Source organism: Aulonocara stuartgranti (genome assembly GCF_965226115.1).
Source record: "Aulonocara stuartgranti genome assembly, chromosome: 11".
NCBI lineage: Eukaryota > Metazoa > Chordata > Actinopteri > Cichliformes > Cichlidae > Aulonocara > Aulonocara stuartgranti.
In genome coordinates, this window is record NC_138947.1 from 13,914,243 (window position 1) to 13,934,528 (window position 20,286).

Sequence of the window (20,286 nt, forward strand, 5' to 3'; positions counted from 1 at the left end):
TGCACTCACTGTATCAGGGTGTTGGGAAACTGCCATAAAAGCTGCTATGCTAAATTCATAAGAATACTTGGGCAATTTCTCTTATACACGTTTGTCTAAGCATGTGTTTCTTTCTTTTACATTTGTGTTTGAATTTCATTATTAAAATTGTGCCAGAGATTCTCTTGAAACCTTCTCTGCTCTTTTAACAAACACTCACATTTAAGAGACTGTGAAACTACTCGGGGGGTTCTGTCAGGACGAAGGTGTTTCTTTCACGTGTAGCTGAGTACAAGTAGAGACAAGTGCTCTTTTATCGAGGTCTTTGACAAGAGCCTTAACATCCCGGGCTGTTCTACCACACATTCCTCTGTCATCTGCAACTGATCTCTTAGACTTTTTAGTTATTTAATTTTTTTTTAAACTAAAGCTGCAGAATATATTTGAAGAGTTTCCAGACAAAGGCTGCCTCTTTACAAGAGAATCTACGGTTGAGTTCACACGAATGCAGACTCTTGCAGTTGGAATGCAAGATTAAACACAAAACGTAATCTCTTAAAAGCAGCAGGGAGAAAACTGTAAACATATAACTCCGACTGATTAAATACTTTGCTGCTGCAAATAGCAGGACCACACTGCAAAGTTACAAATGCAAATTGGGCAAGAATTGTACCTGTGATTGCTCTGCAACTGTAGTTTTATTAATGTCATAAGTTAGTGCTGATCATAGGCTACAGTATCATTATGCAGGCATTACAGCTGTAATTGGCAGTGCACTGATTTTAACAACTTCATAAACTGTTGAGTTTTTCAGTGTGCCACAGTGCATAATCATTTTTTACAAATGTGGAGAGAAATGACAGTATTTACCTCTAAAATGTGGCGTAAAAGTGTATTTAAATGAAAAAAAAAAGTAAATATGTATATCCCAACACTTAAGCACATTTACTTAAGTAGTCTAACTGTAAATGTACATTCAAAATACTGTAATAAATATAACACAGACTTTGGATACTGGCAAGTTACACCAAAAGCTAACGATGCATATATCTAAATGTCTTTAATTTATTTTTCTGTACAAAAGTAAATACATATACATCCATTTGTAAACAGTGGCAGGCAATGCCCATTAGCAAGAAGAACATAAACCATAGATAGCTTGCTCTAAATAGTGATGCTATTGGATTACATCTGCGATATCACCTCTTACAGAGCACTGTTGGACGGCGAGACTGATGGTTTGCTCTAATTTTGTGCATCAGATGTAACACTTGAGTTTCACAAAGCTTACCACACCGAAACACAGAGACAAAAACTTAAGAAAACAGTCATCAGTGCCTATAAAGATATATATAAGACTCTTTTTGACAACTATGGTAGCAAACACCAGTAGAGTCTTAATAATAAGGAGCTCCAAACAAATGCAGAATATGATGGGGGAACCCCACTGGACAGTGGCGGTGTGTCTATAATCCTGCCAGATTTCATATTGTCTACCGCTCTAGTGGTTAAAAGTCTGGCCCTTGATGGGCTGTAGTCCTTCCTTTCAACAGACGGTGGCAAGTTGGGCAGGGTGCATGTTTCAATTGAAGGTGGGCACCCAATTTGAATCCACCGGCTAAAAAGTTCTGATGTTAACTTTAGGAGTTCTTCTGGAGAGGAAGACACCAAGGAGAACTGGGATAAGTCTGTCTCCTCCCGAAACATCTGCAGCAAGGAAACAAGGAAGAGAGATCAGTATTATCAAGACAACAAATCTGACTAACAAAGTCATGTTTGAAACAGCTACTTGATACTGAAGCGAGCAATGTCACGACAAGAAAAAGAGAATACGTACTTCCATGTTTCTGTTCTTGCTAATAATTTTATCCAGTGTCCGTGTAAGTTCCACAACAAGAGAGTGATTTAAGTGTTCCTCCCAGAGGTTTGTCAGGAGCACTTGCCAAGAATCATGGAGGACATACGCAGCAGGGAACACGCAACACTGCGAGGAAAAACAGAGCAACACAATAACCCCAAAATTAGGACTAGCATGTAAAACACATGACAAATCACCGCAAGAACCACACAAGTAACCGTGTTACGAGAGAGGCTGGAGGCCACTTGGGACAACAGACTGTTATTAAACAGAGCATGTGACTTGTTATAGTGGAAGACGACCAAAGAAAAAAAGCAAGTAATTATTCTCTTTAAAAAAAAAACCCAAGTGGGCTTCAGGAGAAGGTTAAAATGAACAGGATATATAAGATCTATATGAGCACTTCCTATATAAACAACTCACCGGATCGGTGTCACAGAGCATGTGTCTTGTATATCGATGTACCACATAGTAATCCTTAGGAAACACTGTGCGCTGAAGGAGGGAGAAAAGAGGCAAAGATGAGAAGCCAGATACCCAGAAGGACCACACAGGTCTATATGGACATAGAAGTAAATATTTAGAAACGAAGTAAAGAGAGTTTCACTTACAAAGCCTGCTGAACTCGAATCGATGGTCCCTTTGATATTTTTCACACCTTCCAGGTCAAACTCACATCCACCACATGGGGCAGTTAGTAATGACAGCAACAGTAGAACTGTTGGAGACATGATAAGAGCGAAAGCCACAGAAAACAAGTCACATAATTGCTGGAAACTTTCTGTGGTTTGTAGCTTGTTCAAAGTGCATAGCTACTAAAAAGAACATGACATCATTTCCTGTGTAAATTAGCCATTTCTTTCTTTTTTTAAAAAAAGAAAACAGCAGGAGACACTGGGCTACGATTGCAACATCTCTAATTTAATTAGGGCACCAGAAATGGCTGTGATGTTTCAAAGTGGCGCAAAAAAACCAACTTTGATTCACCATTTAAATCTCACTATGCATTAACCAGGACTGCTGTTTCACTATAATCCCACAGACATTTAAAAAGGGTGAAAAACAGACAAAAATTTAACATGAAAATAATAGTTTCTCACCTCGCAGTGTCATCGTTTTATCTTGACTGCATGTCCATTTCTCTTGTTGACAGCAGTGACTCTGCAGGCAAGCTTCACTGTCACTCTGTAAAAGGCGAAGCTTCCTCCTGTGGTTTTTTTACAGGTCTTTGAAAGAGCAGGCTTCTGTCTCTTCTTCTTCACTGCTTGATATTTAGTCTTCCTGTTCACATCCCTCAGATCATCCCCTTCTCTTTACTTAGGGTCCTTTGGTACTTTCCATGCACATGCCCCACTTGTCACCTCACATCGACATGCTCTCTCACTTTGGGTTTTCCCACTTGAAGCCAGGGTGGCTGCAGCCTTTCACTTTGAAAGCCTTGTTTTTCTATTTCCCTTTCTAAATCTTTTCTCCTTTCCCTTTCTCACTACTGACCTAGAATTTTCCTGGCCACTCTGTCTCTGTCCCTTAAAAGTGGTTAATGAATAAAGTGCCAGAGCTGACCTCTTCCCCTGGATTTCTCCCTATCCCTCTGTATCCTACTCAGACACAGGCACAGCTCAAAGTGAAAGTGCTCTGCTCAATTCTCCCTTTATGCGTCGGCCACTCCCACAGGCACACGTTTTACCTCACTATTGACTGACCCGTCTCCCTCCCTTCTGCTTCCCACATTCCCCAACACCCCCCCACCCCCATCCTCCCGCTCCCACCCCCATCCTCCCGCTCCCAACCAGGGCCGAAGAGGCTTAGTTATGCAGTCAGAGCATATGTTTTTCATTTGGATTCTTCCCCACACCTCTCTGCCTGTTGATTCTATCAGTCGCTGTCCCGTAAGTCAGTGCGCAGTATCATCCCATTAAGTCATTCATTAACAGTCAGTTTCTTTTAGAAATAAGGATCACATTCATTACATTCCTCGAAGAGCTAACGAGAAAGATTGCAACACTGAATTGCCAGAAGATGCAAGTCATCCCAACATGACTGCTTTCTTTAGTCATTAATGTTAAAATTGGCTTTACAGAGTTGTATGGTATGATTGTGATGATAGCTGTGCACAGCTGTCATCATCCTGTCTGTAAAGTGTTGTTTTGTGGCCTCAGGTTACGCAAAGCATCACGTTGGTTTGGGATATCAGTCAGATGTCAACAGGAGTTGATTAATGATGAAAGGAAGGAAGTCGTTATTCTTCATGTTTGTTGGATCATAAGCCAAATGACAGAGGAAAATTTCCCAGAGAGGTATCTCTACTGACAGGAAAAGGAAACCAGATAGCCGCAGCAAGCGAGGGCTCCATATTCCCCAAGGCATGACTAAATCAAAACCTCTTTACTTATGCTACGTTTATAATGATTGATATAAATATCTAGTCAGAGTGCCGTCTTCCTGGTTCATACTGCATTTAAAATTCAGAGGGAAGTAAATACGCAGAAAATTTGTGAAGCTGCTGCAGATGAAGTCCACACATGTCGGAGCCTAACTCAACAAATGAAATCCAGATTTAATAAAAACAAAAGAAGTGCATTCCTTTAAATAGGAAAAAAAACCTAGTCACTCCAATATATGCAAACTCACTTTTTCCTTCATAATTAGGACTAAAACACAAGTTTGAAACTTAAAATTTTGGGGTCATGAAATTTTTTTTCAAAAACATCCTCCAACTTAAATAAAGCCACATTTTACTGAGTAAAGTCTGCGAGCTTCAGCACATCAACAGGCTCATATAACTGGCATGGAAAAAACAAAAGCAGATCAGAGTGACTGGTTCATTAAAAACCCCAAATCCTGCCGATGTGGTCATCTGTCCCGGGTCCTTGTTAGGCAACACTTTTTGTATGTTTCAGGACTTGGGGGAAAATTTTTTCTTTAAAAGTGCTGTCTTACACCACTTAAAGCTTGCTCGCAGGAAGACCTTCAAACGAGTGGGAGGTGATGGAGAAACAAAAGGTCTCCACCTCCGCTTCACTTTCCCTCCCATTTTCTTTCTATTCACCACAAGGTGGAGCCAACCATGGGTCGAGAAAGGATGTCAGGCTCAAAGTTTACATTGGTTTTATTTTATTTTAAAACATCAGCAGGAGTAAACAAAGTGCAAAGTCTTTTTTTGTAATAAGCTAAGCTTTACATATCTGTATAAAAAGGTCTCCTATAAGAGTTCCCTTTGACAAATAAAAGCCCTCATGCATTATCCAAACTGATTCTACTTGTTTAGTGAGCAAGATAATCATCATCGTTAGATACACAACAGTTACTGAAAACAACCATAATTGACGAGCGAAACCCTTTGTGTCATCCGTTCACAGTCCTGTCATTAAATGACAAGAATGTGGGTAAGAAAACCCCCCAAAACGAAACAAATTAATAAAAGAAAACAAAACAAAACAAGGGGAACGTCAAAGAAATGGCATTCCCCCTCATTTCAGCTCCCCTTTCTTTATCCTAATCTCCTCCTCCTCCTCTTCTTTGTCACTGGCTGGGGCTCCTCTCCCCTCCTCGGACAGCTGTCATTAAATGGCTCTTGTATGTTTTGCTAAGTCCAGTCATCCAGTACTTGAGCAGCCTGACGTTGTCCTCTTCCCCGGGCCCCGTAGCACCGAGGAGTGCCAGAACCTTCTGTGTGTCCTCTCTTCCTCGACCGTCCACTTTGGAGAACTTGAACAGCACTTTGACTTTACTGAAAAAACAAATAGATCACACTTAAGACTAATTATGCCTTCCTGAAGAAGACAGAATTCGGAAACACCAAGTTTCCGGTGGGAATCTTTGTGTGGAACGCCCTCTCAATAAGACTTCCCACTTGGAAATATCCTAAGTTAGCAATCCAAGATGGCAGTACTGAATGTAAACAACAGTAAAATTATAAACTTTTAATCTGTACTGCAAGTGTTGTGTGTTTTTGACTCATTAAATAGTGAGCAGTGATCGAGCTCTATCCATTAATGTGTTTTTCCCTGTTTCTCCCTGAATGGCTCTACCTTAATGAGAACCTAAACAAATTCTGTTTTTGCTGGCTTTTTGTAAAATGCGCTGTTCCGACATCCGAGTTCTGAAGTATCTGGAACGTGGCATAAAGGAGCTTTACTCACTTCATCCACTCCTCCTTCAAACACAGCAGGCAGTGAGACACAACATCCACCGACAGGTTCTCATTGCACAGAGCGACCTCCAGCTTGTTCAGTAATGCTGGACCTGGAGAAAGAGGACAAAGATTTAGTCAGTGGAAGAACCATGTGGGAAAGTTGAGGAAAAAAAAAAAAAAAGAGTCAAGCAAAAAAAATTAAAAACTCTTAGTAGGTGATTGGTTGAACTATTTGTGTATAACCGTCTGCTGTGAGAAAACGTCAACAAATCAGACTGACGAACCACAGGATGCAGAGAGCGCGAAAAGGAAAAACAGGCCGTGGTCTGAGTAGCTTTATGAGCTTGCAAGCAGTCGCTGCAACCAGCTACGCAGCAAATGTTTTGCTGTTTACTCGAACGGTTACTCATTCTCATGTTTTAGGTTTCTGTAGCTTTGAAGTTTATAATTTGGATTTAGTTTTTGACCCTTTCTCAGGTATGCTGGTATGTTTGTTGCTTTTGTGTATTCTGCTGTGTGTGTGTGTGTTCCTATATAGTCAGAACCCTTTAAAGGAGGGGTGTCAAACTCGTTTCACAATGCGGGCGACATACAGCCTACTTTGATCTTAAACTCCCCTCTCTGTCAGCGCGAAGAAGTTTAACTTCACGTTTAATCCTGGTATATGTTGGTATAAGTTTTATGACATGATCAAGTAATGGGGCCCTATTTTTGTAAAGGAATCGAGTGTTAAGAAAAAAAGGCTAGAAATTTCTATAATAGATAGTGATTAATGGGAACTTTTTTCATTTACGTTTTACTGAATTAATAGGAATTTATTAGTAGGAATTGCTGTAAAAAACGATGTTCGGTGCACCTGTAAAACCTAAAACACACCTGTAGCCGTGACCTTCTGACTCTAAGTTCATCACAGAGCTCTGATTTGCCCAGAACCAGTTTGGTTTGTCTGCTGGCACAAAGTCTGAAGACGTGTGAGATGGATTCTCTGATATATATTCTGTGGGAAACAACTAGTTTCTGTTTTCGATGCAAATTCTTTATTTTTTTTTAATGGATTCCTTAATGCTCTTGCTGTGCTTGAGCATTTTTCTACTTTCACTTTAACAGCTGCTCTGACTTAAACAAGGGTTAATGAATCAGGAGGGGAAAAAAATCTGTCCTTTTCACTGATACAGAGTCAGATGATGATAAATGTAAATTTGTAATCTCTATAAATAGATTCTACATATAAAGACGTCTATTTGTAATCTGCTTTTAGTCCATGTGGTATTGATCAATTAGGCTAGAGCAGGCTGGGGTTACATAGCTGTAAGCTTTCTGTGTGAAGAGCAAAGGAAGGATGGCATTTGTCAAGATGGAAACCTGAAAACATCGGCTGCCGTAGAAAATGAAGCTTTTTATTATCGGTCTTTTAATTTACCTGACTTTTTGTAAAGAATGAGCAAAAAGCACAGAAAGAAAGCAACGAACAGAAAAACGCCGACTACACAGGAAGCCGTGAAAAAAACCTTTGGCCTCAGAGGATTAATCAGCAGACAAGCCGATGGGTTCCCAGACTGTAAATTGTGTAACGCTAACAGAGGCAACAAACATGCAGCAAATTAAATCAAGACTGATGTACTCACCCCTGTCTATAGGTTGTGTGTTGGCACTGGTGATGGTGAACTGATAAAGCGAGCTGATGTCGTCTTCTCTTACAGCTGGGATGTGACAGCTTCTCTCTGAGGTGACGTCCACGAGCACTGTAAACTCTGAAGAGCAAATCGAAGCAAAATTATTACAGTTTAATCTGCAAATACACATCTACAGTTTTTGACAGAGAATCTCACACAGCGATCTACAAATCTCAAAGAGCTTCTTGCACCTGAGGAGCTGACGTGAGCTGGAATAGGCACATCGGGGCAGAGACCCAGAAAGTTGCACTTGTAGGCCTCCTCGTACTGAGAGCTGTATGGCACGGAGCGCACACAGCCTACCGGGAGCAAAGACTAATGGGAAAATAGAGAAGTGAGTTAATGGCCGTGATGATACACTGTTTGATCTGGCTAACATTCACACAGCCTCGCTGTCTCTGCTTACTCATTAATGCTATAAGTGATGCTTTTCTGACAACTACTAAAGAACTGTGGTAAAGTAACACAAACATTACAGTATGAACTTGTCTTAAAATTATATACTGATAACATTAAAAATTTATCTTTCAAGTATTCAAATGAAAAATAACCACAAAGAAAACCCCAGGAGAGCATGTAGTCGCAAAAGAAAAGGTCAAAACTGTGCAATAACAACAGCATTACACCCTCACACAAATAGTAGGTGCGCTCCCCTGCCCCAAAAGTTCATGTTTACCCATATTATAATACAACGCTCTATCTACAAAGGCCACACCACTGGAGCAGAGTACCTTTAGCACTGTAAAAGCTGACTGGATGAGAACTGGATCTGCACCTCTCCATATGACCTGATTTCCCATGAGCACGTGCCAGGCTAGCTGTCGAAAGTCAGGAGCCCCGAGGACCTGCCGAACGAACCACAATGTTTACCAAGCAACAGCTCACAGACATAGTGTATGAGCTATTTTTTTAACCAATATGCATCACTTTACCATATAAATGATTGTAAAAACACGTATTTTTCTTTATTCAATCTCAGTTTTCTATCGCTGTTCATGATTAAGTTGGGTATACATTAGCAAACTACAAATGTGCTTAAGTTCACCTGTCTCAAATGCCTCAGTGACCTAAATTTTGGACCAGGTAATTCATCCAGTTTTGTATCATCGCTCAGGAAGTTGTGGGCCAGCTCGGTCTCTGACAGGTGTCTCTGCGTCTTTGAAGCACCTCCTTCTGCTCCCTCCCAGCAGCTCATTTCCTCCTCTTGCTCTTTAAAACACATGACATTAAAAAACAGAAAAAGCAAATGCTTTCAAGCAAAGGTTCATTACAAATGTGGGGAATTTCCGTAGGAAACTGTGATAAACGGCGGTTCATACACCACACGAGTCATACCTACACAACTATCATCATAGTGCACACATGAGGATAGCTACCCACTGTTTCCAAAACAAAAAAAAACAGACTCTGTTAGTAACACCTATGACCTGCACTGCATAGCGACCACATTACTAAGTACAGTGTTTCAACTACTTGGTAACACAAATATCCGGCCAACTCACATGATAGCAACCCTGTTCATTTATTCATGTAGTCATGGTCAACATGACCTGCTGACGTTTAAAGTGATCATCATAATGGGGAAGAAAGGTGATTTATGAGACTTTCAATGTTGCATGGTGGGCTGTGGCCTGATCTTAGCAGTTCAGAAACTGCTGATGTTCCCACACAACCACACAGAGTTTACAGAGAATGGAAAAAAAAGAAGAAAATACCCAGTAAAGAAAAAAGAAAAAAAAAGAGAAAAGAAAATATACAGTAAGGAGCAGTTCTCTAGGTGAAAATGCCTTGTTGACATCAGAGGAGAATCACCAAAACTGGACAACTTCCAATTGGAAACTTGGAAAAATACTGCCTAGTGATGAGTCTCACTTTCCGCTGCAATATTCAGATAGTAGGGTCAGAATAAATAACATGAATCCATCCTGTCTTTCATCAACAGTTCAGGCAGCTGCTTGTGGTTTGGCCCACATTTTTTGGATTCTTAGTACCAATAAAGAACCATTTAATTGCCACAGCTAAGATCGGTATTGTTTACTTATTGTTATAAATGCATTGTCATAAATCTGAAGATACTGTGTGATGTTGTCATGTCATTATGAACCAAAATCTCTGAGGAATGATTCCAGCACCTTGATGAATCTTTGTCACAAATAATTAAAGCACTTCTAAAGGTAAAACAGGACTCAACCATCTCCTAGCAAAGTCTATGTAATGAGTGTCCATTTGGTGTATAAATGAACAGATTCTTGGTCAAATGACCCAGAATAGGATTTAAAATTACAGAGCTAATACTGTCAGAGAAAGTTTCACTGTAAATGTTGGGTTTCTTTTTTTGTACATGATATTACTGAATACTGACTGGAATTGTGTAAACTCTCTGGAAAGTTGGGATGCTTTAGTGAATCACTGTTTTTCTGGCGTCTCTCCACAGACTTGTCTGGTGATTCACACTTTCACCAGAGCTTTCTCAGTCAGATGATAACAACCATAAGCATGTTGTTCAAACTAATGACATGCTGTCATGAGTTTAGGTTAATTTAGGAACAAAATGAACCTTACCACATCTAAAAGAAGTGGTTTTTAAACTTTTTCACACACGTTCCACTTCAGAAGCTGAGTCAAGGTGACACTGCACATTTTTTTAAACCAATCATCAACAAGAAAAAAAGATGCACGTTGAATTTTGTTTAAAAGCTTCAGCAATTTACATCAGAAATCTCCTTTTCGCCTATTTTCCTTTTAAATGCATTTTTTTCAACTTCATATTTTTCAACTGGTTTTCTGAGCCCCACCTGTGGGACCTCAGAGAACCACAAGAATTTGCTGGTTAGATTATCCTTCTGCACTGGAACACAGTTCATGTTCCAGGGTAGAATAATTACACAGCCAACATCTTTAATGACTTTAAAAAATAAGAATTGGGTGCACCAGTTTGGCTATAACTGGTGCACCCAATTCTTATTTGGCTATTCACTGTTGCGCTGAAGGTTCTACAAAGTCTTTACTTGCCAAGCCCTATTAATTTTCTCTCGTTGCCAGCATAAAGAGATTTGTTTGACAGCACTCATTGGATGAACCACTACTCAGAACAATGGGAAAGTCAAAGGAACTCAGGGAAGATCTAAGAAGAAGAACTGCAGATTTACACAAGCTGGGACGGTCTCTTGGATCCATTCTAACCAACAGATCAGAAAATACACAGATTCGAAGGTTATCAGTTAAAACCATTGTACGCAAGTACAAATTATTCAGATATGTCACCACTTTACCAGGTTCTGTAAGAAGACCCATACTGTCACCGTCAATTGATACTGGAAGACTTGAGCCAGGAAGCACCAAGGCTCAAGTCTGCCTTGAAATGTCAAGCATTGTGCTGTAAGACCTTTTGACTGACAGTCAAATAATAAGTTGTACAAAGTGGATAGGATAATGAAGAAGGATGACTAACTCCACACAGTTGGTATTCCCACAGGATAAACACATCAAACCTGGTTTTGGAAGGGATAAAGCAGGCTAACACTAAGCATCTGAAATGACCTTCCCAAAGCCCTGACCTCACTCAGAAAATCTGTGGACTATGCTTATAAGCTGAGCTGATTCAACAAACCAACAAATCTAAATGAACTCTGCCAAGAAGATGGGTCAACTACCCAGCCCCCAAAATATGCCAGATACTTATTGAGCAATTAAGGTGCAACTTCCTAAGGAACATTAAACCAAATTTTAGAGGGAGTGTATGTATATATTTGAGTCTGTATGTATACTTTTGACACTGTGTGGATTCGAGAAAATCCCAAATAAATTCAATCTTGTACATTCAGTTCTTGCTTTTTAAAGTCATTAAAGATGTCATTCCACTGTGGAAAAAATAACAGTTCAAACGAATCATTTAAAGCCCAAAATTACTATGAGATTCATGTTCATGATGAGTGTATGCAAACTTCTGATCACAACTGTATATGCATAAATAAATATCACGCCTCTTAATCGAGGTCAATGCATCTACCCGTTTGTCTCTCTATGAGCACCAGAGTGTCCTCGGTGGGGGCTCCTTCCAGGAGCTTCTCCGTCAGACGGCTACCACAAGCTTTAAGTAACCTGGAAGTGAGGTGAGACCACTCATTAGCCGGGTGAGAGACTGACTGGAAAAAGAAGAACAGTTTCTTTGAACCTAATGACTCACCAGCTAAAGGAGGAGTGCAGGCTGGCCCAGAGGTTAGGATGCTGGGTGAGCGAAGTCAGCGATCGGGCTGCATTGCCGCTCCTTTGGTGTGGAAAAACTGCAGGTGAAAATGCACTGTTCATCCTCACAGCTCGCTGGGGACAAACTCCCTGTTCATTGTCAAACACCTAATGGAAAGGACAGTCCAAAGACATCAGAAGCACTAATAAGTCTGCTGAGTTTATTATGTTTATATACGTGCTCTACCTTTAGAGCTGTGCTCTGCAGACTCTGTATAGTAAGCTTCAGGTGACGCAGCAGGAAAGGCCAGGAGTTTATAAGGTAGATTCTGTCCATGGCTACCATAACAATACTGTACCAACGCTGGAAGCCTCTAGCGAGACTGTCTTTGATAAAGAAGGTGTGTGAGAACACAAATCCATGTTGCTCGTCTCCAAAAAAAATGGGCCCTTCACGTCCGGGACACACCTGACACCAAAACAAACAGAAAACACAACGAAGTATATCAGTAATCAGCCGATTAAAGCCCACAGACAACACCCACATAAACATGTCACTAATTACCTCACAGCTGAGACTGCGTACGCAAGCCTGTCGGACCACGCTGAAAAGCTGGGGCTGTCTGGGGTGCTGGTGACTAAGGAAGCGGATGCCTGTTTCATCATCAATGCTAACAAAGCCCGGGTGAGATGCAGGCAAGGATCGGCAACCCTACGAGACAAAGAAAAAAGGAAATCAGTACTTTAAGGCTGAAAATTAATGAAGGAACAAATAAAGCGAGGGATCCAAGCATCTGATAAAGTCACAGTCAGGCCCCTTCTACTCACCTCACACATTTCTTTCTGTGTGGCTGAGCTGTTGGCCTTCATGGTTAGACCTTCACCATCACGGTCACCATCTCGGTCCCCTGGCATTTGGGCACCTACCTGGGATGAAGGGGATGGGGAAGGCGGGTGTAGTGCCTCAGTGCAGAACAGGGTTCGAGGGCCATGGAGCTCACAGAAGTGACAGAGAGCCACCAGAGCATTCATCTGAAAGAACAAGACAAGTTTTCATATGTTTACTGTGCTAAAGATGTCTGATTTAGATCAGGACACCTACATCTAGTTCTGGTTAATCACTGACGTTACCAGATTACACTGGGGTTAAAATACGGGTACAAGTGGCAGTATGAGACGGTCTTACCTTCAGTGCAGAACCACGTTCAACAAATGACTGGTGACACTTCACAAAGAGGTATTCATTGGACGTAGTGTTCAAAAAGCCGTGCCGTTAAAAAAATAACAGCGCCGTGAAACAAAATCAAATCTTCATCGAGCCTGTATTTTAAAAAGCCATCGTTCCTAACATTTTAATTGAGGCTTTCTACACTTTTTTGTCCTTTGTGTAGCTGCCAGCAGGCAACAAAAACAGACCTCGTCACATGATGCAGAGTCACGCGCTCCGGCACAAGTGACGCGTGGCTGCCAACTGCTGCTCATTTTCTCAGTTTTATCCGTCGAATCAAAAACATCTTTAATGCTTTACCAGTGACGCGAAAGCACGCGAACATATTTAAGAGTTTTTCGACTTTTCTGTGTTCCAATATCAGGCTTTATGTAAGACAAACGAGCCATTCCTCGGCAAACGAAAAAGTGGAACTACATTACCCATAACCCAATCTGGTATAACAAACATGGGGTTAAAGGGCAATAAAAAAAAAGTCGGAACTGTTTTCATTGAAGGTTTGTGTACTACAAGGTATGTTCCGGTTGATTTATAAGCGTATATATGGTTTGATTATGCTATCTTAGCAGACTAGCTGGTTTATTAGCTTTTCTTTTAACACTGTACAACGTTAATCCGTCACTTCCGCATTAAAACATGAAATTTTTATAGGTGTGTCACTCTTAAGTAGTCAACAAAGAGATAACTTGCACACAGTGAGTGACACGGCAGATTTTTCTGACTTTTAAATCTCAGATCTTAGGATGGCTTCAGGTGGATCAGGAGTTCCCCCCACCGACCCGACTGACACACCGAGTCCACAGGCAGGGGTCCCCGCTGACTCTCAGAGTGGCAAAGACACCCCAAAAGCCAAAGGAGGTAAATCAGTTTCGCACATTTACTATATGTAATCTAAAGTGAGTCTGTGAAAGCTTCTAAGGTGGTTTGAAACACATCTTGTTATTAGACATGTACAGTAAAACCCTGCTGGTTGACTCATATGATTACACCAGCTTATTATTTTCCTAGTAATCCACTTATAAATCATATTGTTCAGCCTGTGGTGTGAGTTCTGGCCAGGTCTTAGTTTTGTAATCGCGTGGCCGGATCCTCTTATCATCAGAAGGGGGGCTGAAGGATGGAGTCCAGTACTGTATTGAACTGTTTCCTACATTTTTCACGTCCTGCTGGGCCACTCTGCTTAGCTGGAAATGTTTCAGGATTGACTGACTCTGATCTGCCCGCTTCTGCTCCCACTCGGAACTCAGCGGACTAATCTGTGGATTAACTTTATTTATACTAAAGAATTTCAAAGTTGTAATGTTTAATTTTATGCTTAGACATTTACTTATAGGCATTCAATTTAAGAGAGTTGAAAACTCTCCCAAAACTTGTGGCTGATCCAGACAACCATCTCCCTTTCTAATAAATAACTCAGAGCTAATAAGTAAAGTATTTGTGTCATGAGTCACGTCCATTTCTCCTGTCTCTAAATAGTATTGCAGGATGCGTGTTATTTGGGTGTAAAGGCAACTTCGTCATGTACAGCATACTTGGCTGACATTTGAGTCCTCTGAGTTGAGTCACTACCACCTGTCATATGATAATACTCAGTGGAAGTGGACTGGAGATGGACTGTACACATCATTTTCTCCATGCCTCTTTCTCACTCATTTATTTATGACACAGCATGGTAACGGGAATGATAAGAGGGTTTTCTAATAAATGGACAGACGATAAGGAATCCTTTTTCCAGATGTCTGTGTGAGTGACACAGATTGATGCGGAAGCTCATATAAGGCATCAGCCAAAATGTAAACACACGCAGAAGCAAACGGTGAAAATCTACATGAACAAAAATCAGAAAGAAAAGTACTGCACAGCTCTCATGGCTGATCTGACAGGTGCTCATCGGTGGTAGCAGTAGAAAAAACAAAATCCAAGAGAACTTGCTCAGTATTATGTGGTGCAAGGATAATCATATACAGTAAAAGCCCTGTGGTACTTCATCAGGATCTCAGATTTCTTTCTTCCATTTTACTTTAAGAATGAACTTAAAACTTGTAATTTTACCAGAGGCCAAAGTGGCTCATTTGTTTTCTATGGTTACAATTACACCACATAATTTTACAAATTTTTCATGGATTTTGTTCTAAGTAGAAACATACTACATCTTCTGAAAGTATGGTATAAGTAGCACATGTGTGATCTGATATTGTTCATTTATCAATCATATCGCTTTGCTGAACACTTTAACTTAACAGCGACTACAGTCTAATAGATGAAGATAGTTTCACTGATAGTGAAAACTACTATAAACTAACAGGGTGTAAATTTCCTCTGTTTTACAGCTGGGATCAATGTGAAGAAATACAATCTTAGAACTCGCAGTTTTTGGAAGTTGGACTTTTTGTAGGATTCAGCGTAGCCCATGACCCAGTCACACAGGGTCAGCAAGGAAGTACATTTGGGTAGTGATGTTGTTTCTTATGAAACTCACTTGTTTTAACTTTAAAATACCATCACCTCTGTGGCAAATTTGGCAGAATTCTTGTGAACTTGCAGACTGACACCAGCCACACTGTCTTTTTTTAGAGATCTAAAGAGGGGCACAGCATTTTTTACAGCTACAATTTAAAAAAAAAAAAAAAAAAGATTCATAACATAAATCTAAGTCAGTTATGCTAATAAATTATGCAGCAATCTTAGCAGAAGATTACAAGTTTCTCACATTGACTTTTTTGGCCTGTGAAAATGAACAAGGGGCCTGGGTAAAAGTCAGCTCTACGGTTCTAGTGGTCCAATGGCGAAAAACATTATTTTGAGTACTGCCTTATTGTAGCAAAGATGGGTACCTAAAATTACGAGTGACCATAAAAGATGTAACATGCCTTGGGACTGCTTTAAACAAAACCTGTTGATCTCTGCTGCCATTACATTGTTTTTTTCTGACATAGTTTGAATGCAGAAGAAAGGATGAAATGCTGCATGACTTCTGTTCAGTGTTATTAAACGTTGGCTCTTTTTATTTTTAACCTTTTGTTCTGTCTCTCCCTCTGGTGCCCTGTCTTTCAGAGTCAGCAGAATGTTGCAAGGATGGAGCCAAAGTGTGCCAGTTTTTCCGGATAGGAAAATGTCATTTTGGCCTCAGATGCCGTTTAGCTCACAGGTTTGCTCTCCTTACTTTATTCAGAAAAGTCATCAGAAGCATAAATGAGGATTTATAGTTTTTTCCAGATCATTTCTTGGCATCTTGTGGATTTATTTTCAAAATTAACACAAAAGACTTTGGAAATTATTGTAGAATAGCTGCTGTTTATCTTCAGATCACAGATGTTAGAAGCTTGGTTTGGAGACAGAGAGACATGGATGTAAATATCTTTGGAATGACCTTTTGTCTGCATTTTTTTTTTTATCTGCAGGACAGTTGGCTAGATATGATGAATACTCTCACTGATGAAATTTCTGTCTCAATCTCCTTGTCTCTGCATTTTTTCCACTGCCGCTCTCTTTCTTAGTGACCCATTACAGGATGATTCAGGGGCTCTGTGTCCTGGTGTGGATGAAAAACAGGAAGAAGAAAAACACAAGAACAAGAAGGGCAGTGTGAATAAAGTGCCAAAGCCAAAACACAACGAGAGAAGAGGTGACTCCGCATTTATTTAACTTTCTGTGAGATCATACTTCCATGAGACCAATTACGCTTTATACTCTTGGAACTTGTCCGTTCACTTTTTTTTAACTGTTTCTCTTCAGCAGAGGTGAACAAAAAGCCTCGTATGCGCACAGCAGATGAAGTGATCTCCCGGATCCTGTGGGACCCATCGGTGGATGCATCAGAATTTGTAGTGGGCTATGTGGATCGATTCCTCGGCGTGCTGGAGCGCCCCTTCTGTGACTTCAACTGGGAGACCAACCCATGTGACTGTGATTACACTGTTGAGCTGGCCCTGCCCAGACACAGGATCCAGTACTTCACTTACAGAGGGCACCGTGTCTGGGACCGCCACACCAGGACTGACCGAGTTTTCGGTTCCACAGGTCAATCTCTGGCTCCCCCCTTTGGAGGGGAAGAGGAAGTAAGAGGTAGGAGAAGCAGCTTTGGTGCTGCCAGACCTTACATGTGACCACATGCATTCTGCAAGATGACTGAATGTTACGTTTTGTTTTAGAAGAAAATACAGCAGCGCTTGAAACAACTAACGAGCAGCCACCTGCAGAGGAAGAGAAGCCGAATGAGACAAATATTCACACCCCTGAGTCTGCACCACCACCACCACCAGAGTGTACAGGAAACACTTCTCAGGAACAACAGGAGTCACGAGGACCATGTGTTGTGGAGGAGGCTGCAGATAGGTCTGGTGTTCGTGTTGCTCGTTTAAATATAACTCAGAACAGATCTTAAGTAAAAGAACCCCCACCCCCCCCCCCCCCCAAAATCATTGTTAGCATCTACACATTGTTTTCCCAAATCACTTTGTGCTAAATGTTAAAACACTTAAAATGAGAAAGATGCTTGAGGATCTTCAGCATCAGTGATTTGAGGCAGAATATAAGGGTGGGGGTATATTATAGTAAGAAATTTAAATCAGACCGTTTCTGATTGGAGCATTCAAATGGCATGTTACTATCTAGAGGTCTGAGGACCTCCACCCACATCTCTTTCACTCACACCTCTGCATCAGGAAGACGAGAATAAGAGAAAAGCTGTGTGTGTGTGTGTGTATGTGTTAGTCCCCATAGGGAAATAGTTCCTCTGCATTTAACCCATTTACCCAGTGAAGCAGTGGGCAGCCACCAATGCAGCGCCCGGGGAGCAGTGTGTAGGGACGGTACCTTGCTCAGGGGTACCTCAGGGTAGCCGTTCAGTGGAGTCGAACCCCCGACCTTCCGATCATGGGGCCACCACTCTACCTACTGAGCTATCCCTGCTGAGAAATGCACTCCAGTTATAGCTTGCCTTCCTCAAATAACAACCTCATTCAGGCTTTTGTGACACATGTTAGGTATGTAACAAGCTGTAAGAGAATGAAAAGAACTTGCAATTAGAAGTTAGAGAATGGATTTTTCAAAATGTGTGTTTACAGCTGGCTCTTTATTGATTTTGCTCACCTGCTTTGATTCCAGACATCAGGTTTCAGCAGATCAGAGTTCCTCAACCGAAGAGGAGGCACCGGCTGTAAAAGAGGAGGGTGAGGGGGAGATTCTGCCAGAATGGGAGGAAAGCTGGGAAGGCCATGAAGACTGTATAGTGAGTACAGCACATCTCACCGTGAAATCTTGCTTTTACACTGTATGTTATGTTATTTGAATGTTCCCTTTCTACTACAGAGTTATCCTGCAGCCCAACAAGTTAGCAAGAATCCATCTGTACCTCTGGAGCAGAGAGAAGAGAAGCGTGGTGGTCGCCCCCCTAAGAAGAGACCCACACACTTCATCACCTTCCGGGCCAACACTCCTGCCATCCTCTCCTGTTTCCAGCAGTTGCAGAAGGAGCTCACCTCCCTCATACCTTCCTCTGCTCCTCACTGGCAAACCGCCTCCAGCCTTCACGTCACCCTGTGCCTCCTGGTGCTGCACAGCCCCGCTGAGGTGGCGGCTGCTGGGGAGATCCTCCAACGGTTTGCACAACTGGACCGAAACCCGCCGGTAGCTGTGACCTTTCCTGTGAAGCTGAAACATTTCAATGGGAAGGTGCTGTACGTGAGTCCTCAGCCTCAGCTCCACCTACAGCAGCTCAACAGCGGTCTGCAGGAGGCCTACAGGAAAGAGGGTTTTCTTCACAGGGACTCCTACAACCCACGCTACCACCTCAGCCTGGCCAGGGTACTGGACAGGGAGGCCGAGAGGATATTTGAAGGTGTGGGGGACCTGAGGGTGGGGAAGGGCTTAAACTTTGGGCGTCTGCCAGTTAACACCTTACACCTTTGTGCCATGGGCGGCTCTAAAGTAGACGGTTTTTATGAGAGGGTGTGCACGGTAACACTTCGATGATAAAGAAGTCTGATTTGCAGACATTACTGGGTGCAATAAGCCACGCCTTTAAGGTGTCGCGGATAAATACAACAAAATAAAACTAGTACCGGTACCGAAAAAAAGAAGATTTATTCATAACACACGTGAAAAGACCCAGGAAAACCGAGTTAACGATAAAAACGATAACAAAATAACGCTGAAAACCGATTAAAAACCCTCAAAACCATACATTTCACACCTGAGCCTCAACTCTCGCGGCCCGGTACCAAACGACTCACGGACCGGTACCGGTCCGAGGCCCGGGGGTTGGGGACCGCTGTGTTAAGGTACTAGATCTCATGTTTCATATTTCTAGATGAGATATAGAGGAAAGAAAAGGGCGGGGATGGGCTGTAAACATCACTAAAGCTTAAAACAACATCCTGGCTACAATACAACATATAAATAATTAATCCACAATTTAAAAAAAAAACTGCTTAAGGTGCTGAAGTTTTTAGAGCAGCAGTCCATTTTAAAAATGTTAGCTCCGGTTCTTTTAGCCATGGATCTTTACTGCACAGTTTTTATGTTATAGTGTCCTCAGTGTCATCAGCCTGCTTAAATTCTGGTTCACTGGTGAATTCAGTGGTTGTGATGTTTTATTTGTTACAGCTAATCATATTTGGGGAAAATCCAGAAACGAATCCATAATTGTTTAATAATCAATAAGCCAAATAATGTTTTGCTTGGAGAGCCTTTTTTATGTAGAGACAGTAAAAACCATGAAGAACTGTTTGTGCAAACATGAGCTGGAGCTCAATAATATTTATGTCTAATTGACTCGGGACCATGAGTTTGATAATATCAATATTGTTTTTATTTCTATGAAGAACTTTAAGAATGTTTTAATTGGTCATCTGTGTTTCTTGGTGCAGAAATGCTTGTTATACTTTATATCTGATGGGCCTAATGATTGGGGTTAACTTTGACCTGTAAGCATGCTTAATTTACACTGTTTTACTACTGCACAGACAATAAATTTGAAGCTGATTATGGACACATAAAGTGTTCTTTTTATAGGCCTGAATAATTGCTGTTCATAATTCAGGGACTTGTACAATGGGTTTTATATGAATGTTGCATGGACTGCGCTCCAACAGAATGATCCCTTTGTACTCTTTTTACAAATGATTATGACCACTAGATTATCATGTGGATTAAATAATGAATTGGTTATTTTAAAGTCGTGTGAGTGGTGAGGTGCCAGCGCCGTTATAAATGCCTTCATTGTGGT

The 20,286-nt window shown here is 41.3% G+C and overlaps 3 protein-coding genes across 6 annotated transcripts; 1 reads left to right on the top strand and 2 right to left on the bottom strand.

Annotated features, from left to right (window-relative positions):
• Positions 1 to 646: 646 nt before the first annotated feature.
• Positions 647 to 3,481, bottom strand: LOC309716445 (uncharacterized protein). The gene is made up of 5 exons (XM_082550243.1): positions 2,938 to 3,481; positions 2,449 to 2,555; positions 2,261 to 2,332; positions 1,817 to 1,963; positions 647 to 1,686 (listed from the first exon to the last, which is right to left on the bottom strand). Exons 1-5 carry the CDS (start codon positions 2,948 to 2,950, stop codon positions 1,351 to 1,353), a joined length of 675 nt encoding a protein of 224 aa, XP_082406369.1. The 5' UTR covers positions 2,951 to 3,481; the 3' UTR covers positions 647 to 1,350.
• A 1,447-nt stretch (positions 3,482 to 4,928) lies between these two features.
• flcn (folliculin) lies at positions 4,929 to 13,474 on the bottom strand. Of its 2 annotated transcripts, XM_082550927.1 has the most exons (12): positions 13,017 to 13,473; positions 12,659 to 12,862; positions 12,396 to 12,542; positions 12,078 to 12,299; positions 11,832 to 11,998; positions 11,655 to 11,746; positions 8,691 to 8,854; positions 8,377 to 8,490; positions 7,837 to 7,960; positions 7,598 to 7,723; positions 5,980 to 6,082; positions 4,929 to 5,567 (listed from the first exon to the last, which is right to left on the bottom strand). In XM_082550927.1, the coding sequence occupies exons 2-12, from the start codon at positions 12,860 to 12,862 to the stop codon at positions 5,360 to 5,362; spliced, it is 1,671 nt and encodes a 556-aa protein (XP_082407053.1). In that variant the 5' UTR covers positions 13,017 to 13,473; the 3' UTR covers positions 4,929 to 5,359. The 2 variants fall into 2 exon arrangements, with proteins under 2 accessions (XP_082407053.1, XP_082407052.1); XM_082550926.1 differs by having other exon boundaries at positions 12,078 to 12,542; positions 13,017 to 13,474.
• A 9-nt stretch (positions 13,475 to 13,483) lies between these two features.
• On the top strand, positions 13,484 to 20,235 carry leng9 (leukocyte receptor cluster (LRC) member 9). 3 transcript variants are annotated; one of them, XM_082550933.1, is made up of 8 exons: positions 13,484 to 13,571; positions 13,794 to 13,916; positions 16,113 to 16,206; positions 16,556 to 16,683; positions 16,794 to 17,123; positions 17,210 to 17,393; positions 18,165 to 18,288; positions 18,369 to 20,235. In XM_082550933.1, the coding sequence occupies exons 2-8, from the start codon at positions 13,802 to 13,804 to the stop codon at positions 19,029 to 19,031; spliced, it is 1,638 nt and encodes a 545-aa protein (XP_082407059.1). In that variant the 5' UTR covers positions 13,484 to 13,571; positions 13,794 to 13,801; the 3' UTR covers positions 19,032 to 20,235. The 3 variants fall into 3 exon arrangements, with proteins under 3 accessions (XP_082407059.1, XP_082407061.1, XP_082407060.1); XM_082550935.1 differs by having other exon boundaries at positions 17,213 to 17,393; XM_082550934.1 differs by having other exon boundaries at positions 16,797 to 17,123.
• Positions 20,236 to 20,286: the final 51 nt, after the last annotated feature.